General features: G+C 34.3%; 1 protein-coding gene across 1 annotated transcript in view; it reads left to right on the top strand.

Annotated features, from left to right (window-relative positions):
- The first annotated feature begins 4228 nt into the window (after window positions 1-4228).
- Window positions 4229-13226, top strand: part of LOC112749150 (formin-like protein 5) — a 32371-nt gene continuing 23373 nt past the window's right edge. Inside the window, exons 1-3 of the mRNA XM_072218254.1 lie at window positions 4229-4244; window positions 9229-9446; window positions 9942-9996. Of these exons, the coding sequence (XP_072074355.1) occupies window positions 4229-4244; window positions 9229-9446; window positions 9942-9996 (289 nt within the window). The remainder of the gene's footprint in view (window positions 4245-9228; window positions 9447-9941; window positions 9997-13226) is intronic.

Below are 13226 nucleotides of genomic sequence, written 5' to 3'. Positions count from 1 at the left end.
CAACTTCTAGCACTGATGATTCATTTTCCCCTGCTGATTAGTATAATCATAGATAAGTTTTTTTAGCATGTTAATGATTCACCTCTTTTATTAATTATGTGGTTAGAAATTTGATCACTACTCTTGGAAATATAGTATCACTTTTGTAGTCAAATATTCATGGCATGATTATTGTAGCAGAGGATCTTTTATTATTTACATGCTACTAGTGTACGTTATTAATTAGTTTCTAATTTAATATATATATTACTAGATATCTTTCATGACATTTCATTATTGAAGAAGCCCTAAAATAGTCAACCATAACTATACTGCATATTATGATTGGTAAATTTGTTTTAAGCCGAGTTGGGTCTTGAATGAGGTGTATAATGTATAAATTAATTTTATTTGTATAACTTGCATCTAAATCTGTTAAAGACTTGATATTGATAAGTTGACCTTTTTTGATCGGTGAGTTTTGTCTTGTTAAGGAGATGATAAATTTTGGGTTATAGGTGAGTGTTATGTGAGAGTGAAAGTATTGATGAATACTTTGTCTCTGTTTTAATATAAGTGTAATAGACTCTATAAAGTATTGTGTCATGTGATGTGATACCATGAGTTTAGCTTTTGTTGCTTGTTTTATTTCGAAGCAACAAAATTATTTTTTGGTTTTCCACGGTATCTCCTAACCCAGCAGACCAAGCATTAATCTGTTGCGGATCGAAAATCCATTTAAGGATTTGTTGCTAACCAATACGTTGCTGCATGCATAAAGCAGTATTCCATCCCCCAAATCTTGCTTAACCAGAGTAGTGACCTAACTACTAGACCAATCCAACTAGGTTAAAGCAACAAAATCATAATAAAACATTATGTCTCATGTTTAATCTCTGATAATACAATAGATACATGTATTTTGTATAATGTTATTTCAAATTTTGTATCTCACTAAATAAATAGTAAATATTGGTCACGGTATTCATATTTATCATAGACATAGACATAGATGTGGATAGCAACTATACACAACTTTTTGTTCCCCAGACACTCAATCAACCTATTAAAAAATAATAAAAAATAGATAAGATAAAATGACAGTATATGTAATTCTGTCACAATAGCCTTGGCATGCATTTTTAATTTTTCTATGATTATTATGTCTTGTTAATTACTTTGTTTTTCTAACAAGAATCACTCAAAAACACTAAACTACACAAATTCTATATTTTGTTTTTTCTTTTCCATCTAAGAATCACGAAACAAAACAGTGGTAATACACAAAAATTAAATATGCTAGGAAATTCATAAGAGATACGAACAATTTATTATAATCATCTCCAATCCATGTCCAAAACATGGAATAAAATGTTTAATTATTCATTTCATACCAAGAACTACTAAATCATTCCACAACTACTATAATTTATTCCCATCAAACAAAACAAAGTAATAAACATCACCAATAATATAAGTTTGCATTGGTAATTATTATTCAAAGCCTGCATCAAATCCACACTAACATCTCCTCCTCCTTCTTAAATTGGATCAGCAAAAAGGACAATTTGAGGATTGGCAAGAATATGCACTTCAGGATCTGGTTGAGCATCGTCTTGCTTGCCATTATCATGTGATGGTCTATGATTCGGGGTTCGAAGAGGAGTAGGGACAATATTGACATTACAATCTTCTTTTCCAGAATCTTCTTCCTCAGAAGACACACGGACAGGATTATCAACACTTGAAGGTTCGTGACTCTTGTTCTTCACATTCTTGCAAGTTCTTCACATTTTTGTTTCCAAGAAATAATTATTAGTCATACTTATCAACACTAATCATAGCAAATTTAATAAATGTTTTGTATAATTTTAATGATTTTTAATGAAGCAATATAGTTTAGTTTCATTAAGAGTACACAAACTTCGATGGAGCATTTACTTTGTTATTACTACATATTGTCCGACTCAAGAACAAATTGCAGATATCTTCACAAAATTTTTGAAAATTTAACTATTTTACAAATTAAAAAAATGCTCAAAATAGTTAATTCTACGAATTTGATTCAAGAAAAGCAATGTTAAATTAAACCAAATTTCAGTTGAAGTCATCACTACTTCTAAGAATTTTAAATTAATCAAGCTTCTACCAATAGAAATGAAAAATTAAAGATCTTTGACTAGTCATAGATATTGCTTTGTTATTAACACAAGCGTATAAATGACTACAAATTATACCTTATAAACTTTTAGACTTATAGATATGATTTACTTATTATGATCAATTTGCAGAAATAAAATTCTCAAAATATCAAAACTTATGCTATATATTATTTGAAAACAAAATTGAACGTGGATTCATTCCATGTAGGATTTCATAATATCTTTTTACTAGTGAATAGTGTTGTTAAAATATTGACACAGATAAAAACTCGATGGAATGAAGGGAGTACCTTGCAATTGGTCGTCTAACACCGGGGGGAACTTTAACATTCACATCATAATCAGAGTCTTCTTTATGATCCTTAGCTTTTTCTTCTTTCTCTTCCTTCTCCTCTTCCTCGTCCTCGTCTTCGTCCTCCTCCTCTTCTGATGACTCCTCTTCTGACTCAGAAAAAAGAGGAGTTGGATTCGCAATAAAAGGACGTGACGATGCCTGTGAAGGAGTGGTGTGATGCTTGTTCCTCTTCATGAGATTCTCACGAATTCTTGATTTTATTCTTTAAGAACACAAAAACTCATTCAAAGTTTTTTAATTAAATATGACTACTCACTTGAAGATATATTTTCACGTAAAAATAATAGTAAAAAATCATTAAATAATTATTCAATTAATGTTTTTTAAATCACAGTGAATTGAAATATATTTGATATATACTGGATTCTCTTTTCACCATACCTGGCATCAAAGTCATTAACATAATCACGCATATGGTGGAGGCTCTCCTGAGTCTCCCAAGTGTTTGATACGTCCTTCCATCCTGTCCTATTTATATTTCACCACATACATAATTGAAATATCCATTTGATAATGTGAGTCATCAAAAGCAATAAACAATAACAATATAAATATAATAAAATAGAAGAAAAGAGCATTAATAATAATCATAAGCACTAACCATTTGAGCATGTACTGTGGCTTACCCTGTATATGACATTCCCATATTCAAAGATTTTGATTAGAATTTGATCATGATAAACCAATAGATAACAATAACATACACCACAATGATGAAGAATAATATATTAACATATAATAAATTAAAACAATAGAATCTAAAACTGTATCCATATTCATCAAATTCATTATTTTTAATGAGGTGACAAAGTCTCCAATCAGTCACACATACTATTTTTCTGTAAAACAATATTCAATGAAGACAAAATTAAAATCAGCCAAAAAAACCCTTAATCAGTAATCTCATACATACAAATATATGTTATTTTACGTATTTTTCACAAAATAATGAACTTTTAGAATAATCAAACATTCAATAATAGAATAAGTAAATCTGCTATAATAGTATAATTAAACTTTTTTACAACAGTATATAGCCAATTTTTTCCTATGAACATCGAATATATATTCTTAATGATAGTTAAATGATAAATAATTTTTTATTTTTTCGTATAACTTATTCGATGTTCTATATATATCAATCAGAATATTGTAATAAGATGAAAGAAATATGCATATACCCGATGGATTCTCTTACGGCGAATGGAGTGGACTTCATAAGTACGACCATCAATCTCTTTTTTTGGCGGCATTGTTGATTGTTTTCACTCACTCTTGAGTATAAAACACGACACACACACACACACACACACACACACACATATATATATATATATATATATATATATGTAGACACCCTTTTAATGCGTGGATTTATCACTTAATAAAGTTAATATCTAATGCATTTTTTAAATTTGGTAATATTAATGAATGAATATTATTTTAATAAATGCGTATCTTTTTTCTTTTGTTACTTGGTAACTTTTTTAAATGTATTTCTCTATTCTCTGAATTGTAGATACGCATGGACGCTAAAGAAGGAAACAAATATATTTTTTACTTATTTACCAAAATGTCAAAAGAATTTATGAAATAATTCATTCCTTAATAAGAGAATAATGCATCAAAATTTATTTTGTGTTATTCTATTCCTTATATAACAAAATCATTCTCATAAGCTTTAAATATGAGATAAGAAAGATATGCATGAAGGGTGAAAATGTTATAGATTATGGCGTATAAAAAAGGTAAGTTTTTCTAAGATTATGGCCAGCAAAAATGTCTCTTTTTTTATGAGGCTGCTATAATGGTATTTATGGTAAGCTCAGAAACAAAATTTAAAAAGTTAATAAGGTAGATACAAATCATAATGTCAAGAAGTAGGTAAAGTAGATATTGACAATGAGAAAATAAAGTTGGAGAAAGAAAATCAACTTAGTATTTCAAATGCTGTCCAATCTAGTATAGAATAACAAGATAAATCAGATGATAAAAATAATAGAAAAACATGAGAAGAAGAACCATACATATATTAAATAATTCTTAAAAAATTAAAATTTAATGAATTTTAAAAATATATTAAATATAATTTTTGTATAAATATCAATACGTATATTGTAACACCCTACCACACTGAGCTTTACGCTTAAGTCGTAAAACAGAGGTGGTGTGGTATTACGACCTCTAAAATAAAATGTATATATATAATAGCAGAAGAATTATAATATACTAGGTGCCTTGAAGAATAGAGGAAACAAAAATCGCGAAATAAAAGCGCAACACTTACGAAACGAGTTAACTTGTGTACTAAGAAAGCTATAACCATCAAACATAAGATTGCAAAAGTAGGAATAGAGTGCCAAAGATACAAAATAACAAGCTCCTAACTCAGCCTGCGAAGTCAAGACTGGCCGAAGAATATTTACACATATATACATACATATCCAAAACCCAAATGTACATAAACAAAATCTTGCCTCTCCATAAACCTCTAAGAGGATCAAAAAGAATAAGTCATGCATAGAGAAAGCTAAGTATATATATATACATCACTATACAACAAAATAACCCAGTAACCACTTCGCTTCAGGTATCCAGACGCCTAATGAGATGCCTCTCGACCTACATCTGAAAAACAACAACATAGTATGGAGTGAGAACCGGAGATTCTCAGTATGGTAAAGGTGCCACATACATAATATATAAGGTCCTGGGAATGCCAGAGGCAATCCTAGAACGCCGACACTCAGATTATAAAGCTTAAAGTATTAAACAGAAGCCATAAAAGGTGGTTTTCTAAGAATATCTAAACCTGACTTAACTTAACCTTAAATCTAAGTCCCATATTGCCATTCCTCTATACCTCCAACTCCATCATGCATTTCACAAACAAATAAACAGATAAAGGCAAGCACAAGAAGATCATAAATACTGCAGGTAACAAATATACATTTAGCATAGCAAATACACTTAGGCACTCCCAGTTAATGCACAACAAGTAATTCAAGTAGAATGCATATAATGCATGCTTGTCCTATGGATGATGAGGCTCATTTGTCGGTTATCCAACCAACCCGACAAGTCCGAAAACCTTAGACTATCCCTCGACATGCATCCCCAAGAGTCTATGCATAGATTTTTCTCAAATAATCAATATTGCTCAATGGGGGTAAGCATTCCCGGGAATTTATATGTGCCCGGTCACCCTTACGTTGTAGGGTCAACAGAGTATTGAGTTTTCAACCTGGTACACGTGATGGCAAGTCACGACACTTTATCCAGGGAACCTCGTATCTCAGATCATTAAATCATTCAAGCCAAGTTTCATATATAATCATTCATTTTATTATCAAGTCAAGTATCATACATGATCATCCATAATATTTCATAATCAATTCATCACTTCTCAGTTTTACTTCACCTCCAAGTCATCCATATTTCCTAACTTCATCTGATTATCAAGTGCAATACTACTATTCCTGACTAAACAAATGAAAATAGAGGTTTAGAAGTTTGAAACACCGTTTAAAACGTTAAAAAATCAAGTTTGCTGAAATAGGGTCCACGCGTACGCGTGGCTCACGCGTGCGCGTGGGAATGTAAAACTGCAGCTCGTGCGCACGTCCCTTTGTCACGCGTACGCGTGGCTATAAACTTCATGTCACGCGTGCGCGTGGATCACGTGTACGCGTGGACATGCTCATTTGCTCCTTACGCGCATGCATGGGACTTGTCCCCTACGCATCGCCAAAAATCCACTCACGTGTACGCGTGGGCCACGCGTACGCGTGGGCGTACGTTCTTTAAAAAAATAAGGCAGATGTAGTAACAAAGTTGCAGAAGCAGGGTTGAGGAAGCAAAGCTGCAAAATCTGTTATAAGCATAGTTTATAGATTCAATCTTCCAACGGGCATAACTCAATCATCTTAAATCGTTTTTCTTCCGTTCTTCGAATGGCATAAACTTCACGAATCCAATTTTTTTTTAAAACAAGTTGAAATCAATTTGGGGTTCCGGAAGCCGAGTTATAGCCCGCCGAAGTTCAGCCCAAAACCAACATTTTGCAAACTCATTAAACCTTATTCACATCCAAAGTTTCCATTCTATTCACTATCAACATATCAATCCCAGCACAATTTTCCAGCAACAACACTCAACCATGATTCTTTCTAAATTAACATAATAACAATCACCACCATAATCAATCACTAATTATCCAACAACCATCAACCAAATATAATCATCAATAACAACACTCAACCATAATTCTTTCCAAATCAACATAACAAGAATCACCATCCATAATCAATCACTAATTATCCAATAAACATCCACTAAATATATTCATCAACAAATTACTAAACATTAAACATACACCTGCTTTCCAACTTATCCTATGGTCATCTAGCCTAAGTTTTCACAGAATATTATATATTAAATGCAAGAAACCTAAACCATACCTTGGCTAAGACAATTTTTCTAAAAAGAACACAGCCCTCAAAACCTCAACTAATCAGCTTCCTCCAAGTTCCAGTATTCACAATTTTAAGCTCCAATTATTTATTCACAACCTAATACACATTTATAATATATATATATATATACCCAATTTAATACTCAAAGTTCAAATTCAGTGAAATTAAAATAGAGTTACGCTATCCTCACCTTACCAAGCTTCACATAAGCAAGAGTAAATGTTTTCTGCAAGCTAATTGGATCCTAAAACATCAAAAAGCAAAGAAATTCAATACCCGTACCATACTTCTGAGAATTAGGGGAAAGGAGTGGCTGGAAATATTTAACGACTTATCTATGAAATTATTCTGGTAGAAACGTAGAGCTCAACGCGTTGGACGCGTGGCCGCAAACGGTGCGGCAATCGGAGCTCGGACGAAGAAGTTACGGGATTTGGAAACTAACGTAAGGGTTCGGGGGTTTTTCTCGTTTCTCTTCTCCCTGGAGGCTGAAGGCTTCGTTGCTGCTGAAATGAGGGAGAAGAAAGGTTTGGTTTCATTTAATAGGTCGGTCCGATTGGACCGATGGCCCGGTTTGGGCCTGGTTCAATTGGTTCGGCCCGTTCGGTCCAATCTTAGACCAATTTCTTCGAAATTAGTGTCAAAATTCTTGTTTCGATGAGCTCTATCCTAATTTGATATAATATTTGTATTTCTAATCTTCCTTATTAAAAACTAATTTATTGACTAATTATCTAGTAATTTATCGGGGTTTACATATATATCATTAACTATATATGATTAATCATAGTTAAATCAAATTAATAAAAAATAAAAATTAAAAAAAACACCCTCTTCTTTCTTCGGGAAAAATCCTCCACCTCCAATGAGTAGGGTCATTGAAATGCTTGAAGAAGGCATTGATCTGTTGCAAAGTCCACCTAAGCCTTTCAATTTTTCCCAACTCACACCAAAGTGGAATCTTGCACAACTTCTAGCACTGATGATTCATTTTTCCCTGCCGATTAGCATACTCATAGATAAGTTTTTTAAAGCATGTTAATAATTCACCTCTTTTATTAATTATGTGGTCAGGAATTTGATCACTACTCTTGGAAATATGGTATCACTTTTGTAGTCAAATATTCATGGCATGATTATTGTAGCAGAGGATCTTTTATTATTTATATGCTATTAGTGTACGTTATTAATTAGTTTCTAATTTAATATATATATATATATCTTTCATGACATTTCATTATTGAAGAAGTCCTTAAATAGTCAACCATAACTATACTGCATATTATGATTGGTAAATTTGTTTTAAGCCGAAAGAGGTGTATAATGTTTAAATTAATTTTATTTGTATATCTTGCATCCATATCTGTTAAAGACTTGTTGTTGATGAGTTGACCTTTTTTGATCGGTGAGTTTTGTCTTGTTAGGGAGGTGATAAGTTTTGGTTTCTAGGTGAGTGTTATGTGAGAGTGAAAGTATTGATGAATACTTTGTCTCTGTTTTAATATAAGAGTGATAGACTCTATAAATTATTGTGTCATGTGATGTGATACCATGAGTTTAGATTTTGTTGCTTGTTTTATTTCGAAGCAACAAAATTATTTTTTGGTTTTCCACGGTATCTCCTAATCCAGCAGACTAAGCATTAATCTGTTTCGGATCGAAAATCTATTTAATAATTTGTTGCTAGCCAATACGTTGCTGCATGCATAAAGCAGTATTCCATCTCCCGACTCTTGCTTAACCGGAGTGGTGAGCTAACTAATAGACCAATCCAACTAGGTTAAAGCAACAAAATCATAATAAAACTTTATGTTTCATGTTTAATCTGTGATAATACATTAGATACATGTATTTTGTATAATGTTATTTCAAATTTTGTATCTCACTAAATAAATAGTAAATATTCGTCACGGTATTCATATTTATCATAGACATAGACATAGATGTGGACAGCAACTATACACAACTTTTTGTTTCCCAGACACTCAATCAACCTATTAAAAATATAATAAAAAACAGATAAGATAAAATGACAGTATATGTAATTCTGTCACAATAGCATTTGCATGCATTTTTAATTTGTCTATGATTATTATGTCTTGTTAATTACTTTGTTTTTCTAACAAGTATCACTCAGAAACACTAAACTACACAAATTCTATATTTTGTTTTTTCTTTTCCATCTAAGAACCATCACCTCCTGCACCAGTTGGGGCCAAACCTAGTCCTCCACCATCACTACCTCTTGCATAAACAGGTGCGAAACCTAGTCCTCCTCCATCTCCCCCAACTCCAGCTGGTGCCAAACCTGATACTCGCCCTCCGCCACCTCCGAAGGGTGGTACACCTCCTCCTCACCCACCTCCAATCAGGGCTAGCAAACCAAAAACTATGGAGAACGTTGAAGTTGGCGCAAGTGAAGTTGATGCTCCTAAAGCCAAGCTAAAGCCATTTTTCTGGGATAAGGTTCAAGCTGTAAGACCCAAGAAATTAGTAACTGATTAGCCAGTAAGTTAATTATGAAACTAAAGAATTAGAAAATAAAATTTTATAGTTTAATGTGATAGAGCTAATTAACATAAGAATTTCGACACTAATTTTAAAGAGTTTGGCCCACGATTGGGTCAAACTGGGCCCGTATTGGGCTCAAGGCCCAATCCAATTCAATGACATAAAAGAGCTTCAGCTCTTCTTCTCTCCTCTAGATGAAACCAACGCAGAAAGCTTGCATGAGGGAGGAGGATGGAGACCGGAGACCAAACCCTCACTCAATAATTCAACCTCATATAACTTTTGATCTGGAGCTCCGATCGCTGCACTGTTTATGGCCACGCGACCGCAACGTCGAACTCTACAAAGCCCAGTGGTCAATTTGGTAAGGAATCCATGTTTTCTTTTTCAATTTTCTCTTCCCCAATTTTGAAACCCAATGTGAAATTAAGTTGAATTTTGCATGATTTTGGTGTTTAGATTCGAGTTAACCTGCAAGTATTGTCGGGTTTAGCTTGTTTGAGCTATGGGTCAGGTAAGAACCCTCCAACCTTTTGTGAGATGTTGATTTAGTGAACTCTATATTGATTATAGTGATAATTGTGATGTTAGATTGAAATTGGTTATCGGTTGGAGTTAATTTGAGAAAGTAGAAGCTAGAGGATTAGCTTTGGAGGTTGGGTATCGTTGGTGAGGGGGCTGGAGTTGTCGAGCTTGTGGTTCGAAAATGCTTGAGGTGTTTGATGACAAGTCATCTTAGCCTAGTTTCACTAGCCTTTTTCTTTAGTTTTCAATTGAATTATGCACTTTCTTGAGCTACAAGTAAGCTAATTTGGGTAGATTTTCATGCTTCCTTTGATTTAATCAACCATGTATGAATTAATGCTATTTCATGAGGTTTTATACTATAATTGTCACATATTATGAAAGAATGAATATCTCATGATTTTAAGCATAGCTTTGATGTGTTTGGTTGATTAATGATAGGTGAAGAAAGCTTGGAGAAAGGTTGAAGCAAGAAGGAATAGCTAGGAGTAAAGAGAGGACAATGGAATAAGTGAACTTGAACCAGGAAGCAAAAAGCTGGACCTAAAGTTAGCCTCAAACTTTTGCACAAACTTTTGGGTGAAAAGTTAGCCCCAACGTTAGCCCGTAACTTTTGGGCTAACGTTGGAACTTGAAAATCACTCCCTGGGTACCAAAAGTTTGCACCAACGTTAGCCCCTAACTTTGAGGCTAACGTTGGCACATGAAAATCACCCCTGGGCACCAAAAGTTTGCGCCAACGTTAGCCCCTAACTTTGAGGCTAACGTTGGCATGAGAAAAACACTCCATAGGCACCAAAAGTTCGCGCCAACGTTAGCCCCTAACTTTGAGGCTAACGTTGGCACATGAAAACTACAAGGGGAGGAGCAAAAGTTTGCGCCAACGTTAGCCCCTAACTTTGAGGCTAACGTTGGCGCCACAAGTGCACCAAGGAAGGCTAACGTTGGTGCAAAAGTTAGACCCCTAACTTTTGCACCAACGTGAGTATCAGCAAATTATGTTAGCTGACATGAAAAGTTGGACCAAAAGTTAGACCCTAACTTTTGCTCCAACTTTTGGTCCAACTTTTGCAAAACTCCAACCCGGTTCATTTGGTTCACTTTGGTTCTTCTCCAATCTCCAAGAGTAATCAACCAAGGCCTCTTTCAACCCAATTCCACCAAGAGCAAAGGCCCAACTCAAGGCTTGAAGACCATTTGAAGAAAGTGTATAAATAGGATAGAATTCAAGTTCTTCGGGGAGCTTTCCCTTGGAATTTTCATAATAGTTTTCGGAGAGCTTTGGATATTGAGTGATCTTTAATTTCTTAGTTTGGAGGAAGGAGAATTCCACTCTCTTCCTCTTCATTTTATTGCTTTCAATTTCAATTGCAATTGTCTTGGATCTTGGGTTGGAGAATTGAAGGAATTCTGTTTCAATCTCATCCTTGGATCTTTCTGTTTATTTACTGCTTAATTGAAATTCAGTTTCAGTTAATTGCTCTTCATCCACTTTCTTTGCAATTTACAATTCCCTTGCAATTGTTCTTGTTGGATCTAGGAAGGCATTGAGATCTAGACTTGGTTTTCTAGTCTCTGGGCCCTGAGATCTGAATTCCTAATTTACATTTTGTTTCTTGCTTTTAATGTTCATTTACTTTTCTGCTTCAAGATCCGATTCAACCCAAACCTTCTTTCACTCTTTTGTTTGATGCAAATTTACTTTTCCTTGTTTAATTTCTGCAAATCCAAGTCCCAATCCCCTTTACAATTCAAGTCATTTACATTTCTTGCACTTTAAGATTCCGCAATTTACATTTCTTGCATTCTAAGTTTCTGCCATTTAATTTCTTGTTCTTTAAGATTCAGCAATTTAATTTCTTGCTCTCTTTAATTCCATGCAATTTAATTTCTGCAAATCACAAAACACTCAACCAAATCTTGATTCGCTTGACTAAATCAACCACTAAACTAAAATTGCTCAATCCTTCAATCCCTGTAGGATCGACCTCACTCCCGTGAGTTTTTATTACTTGATGCGACCCGGTGCACTTGCCGGTTAGATTTGTGTGTTTTGGGAGAAATTTATTTTTCCACCAAAATACTCATCAATTTTTTGGCGCCGTTGCCGGGGATTGATTAGATTGACAATGATTAAGTGAGGTGGTGATTTAGATCTAGCATTTTTATTTTCTGTTCCTTTAATTTTCAATTAACCCACTAACTGTTTGAATTTTTGCCTAAGCTATCTAATATTTCACTTCAGCCATGGATTGAAGTATTATTGCTTTTCTGGTATTGTGTGATTCTTGTGTTTTGATTGTATGTCAGATACAAGAAGAGAGATCCCTACCTTTCATGAAACTGACGAAAGAATCCTCCGAAGGCTAAGAAGAGAAGCAAGAGAAAAAAATGTTGCTGGAGAGGAAGAATCAGATGAAGAATATCATGAATTGGAGGAACACTCAACAAATCCAACAAATCCACCAGTGAGAATGGCCAACAACAATGGTCAACCCCAGAGGAGAGTCTTGGCTTCCTATACCTTTGCAAATGCTAGACATTGTGGAAGCAGCATTCTCACCCCTAATGTCAATACAAATAACTTTGAATTAAAGCCACAACTCATCACTTTAGTCCAAAACAATTGCTCTTTTGGGGGAGGACCTTTAGAGGATCCAAATCAACATCTATCTACCTTCTTAAGGATTTGTGACACTGTCAAGTCCAATGGTGTGAATCCTGAAACTTACAAGCTTCTGCTGTTCCCGTTCTCATTAAGGGACAAGGCCGCACAATGGCTTGAAACTTTTCCCCAAGGAAGCATCACTAGTTGGGATGACTTGATAACTAAGTTTCTAGCCAAATTCTATCCACCTCAAAGAGTCATCAGGCTGAAGACTGAGGTGCAAACATTCACGCAATTGGATGCTGAAAATCTGTATGAAGCATGGGAAAGATACAAGGCTCTGCTGAGGAAATGTCCACCAGAAATGTTCACTGAGTGGGACAAGCTACAGAACTTCTATGAAGGACTCACTCTAAAGGCTCAAGAATCACTTGACCACTCAGCTGGAGGATCATTGCAACTGATGAAAACAGCAGAAGAAGCTCAAAATCTTATTGACATGGTGGCTAACAACCAATATTTCTTTGGCCATCAGAGACAACGCCAACCATCACTAAGGAAAGGAGTGTTAGAAATGGAAGGGGTTGACATCCTCCTAGCTCAAAACAAGA

The sequence above is a fragment of the Arachis hypogaea genome, chromosome 15 (genome assembly GCF_003086295.3).
Source record: "Arachis hypogaea cultivar Tifrunner chromosome 15, arahy.Tifrunner.gnm2.J5K5, whole genome shotgun sequence".
In the NCBI taxonomy this organism is placed as follows: Eukaryota; Viridiplantae; Streptophyta; class Magnoliopsida; order Fabales; family Fabaceae; genus Arachis; species Arachis hypogaea.
The sequence above is the reverse complement of the archived record's forward strand: the minus strand, read 5'-3'. Positions and strand labels throughout refer to the sequence as shown.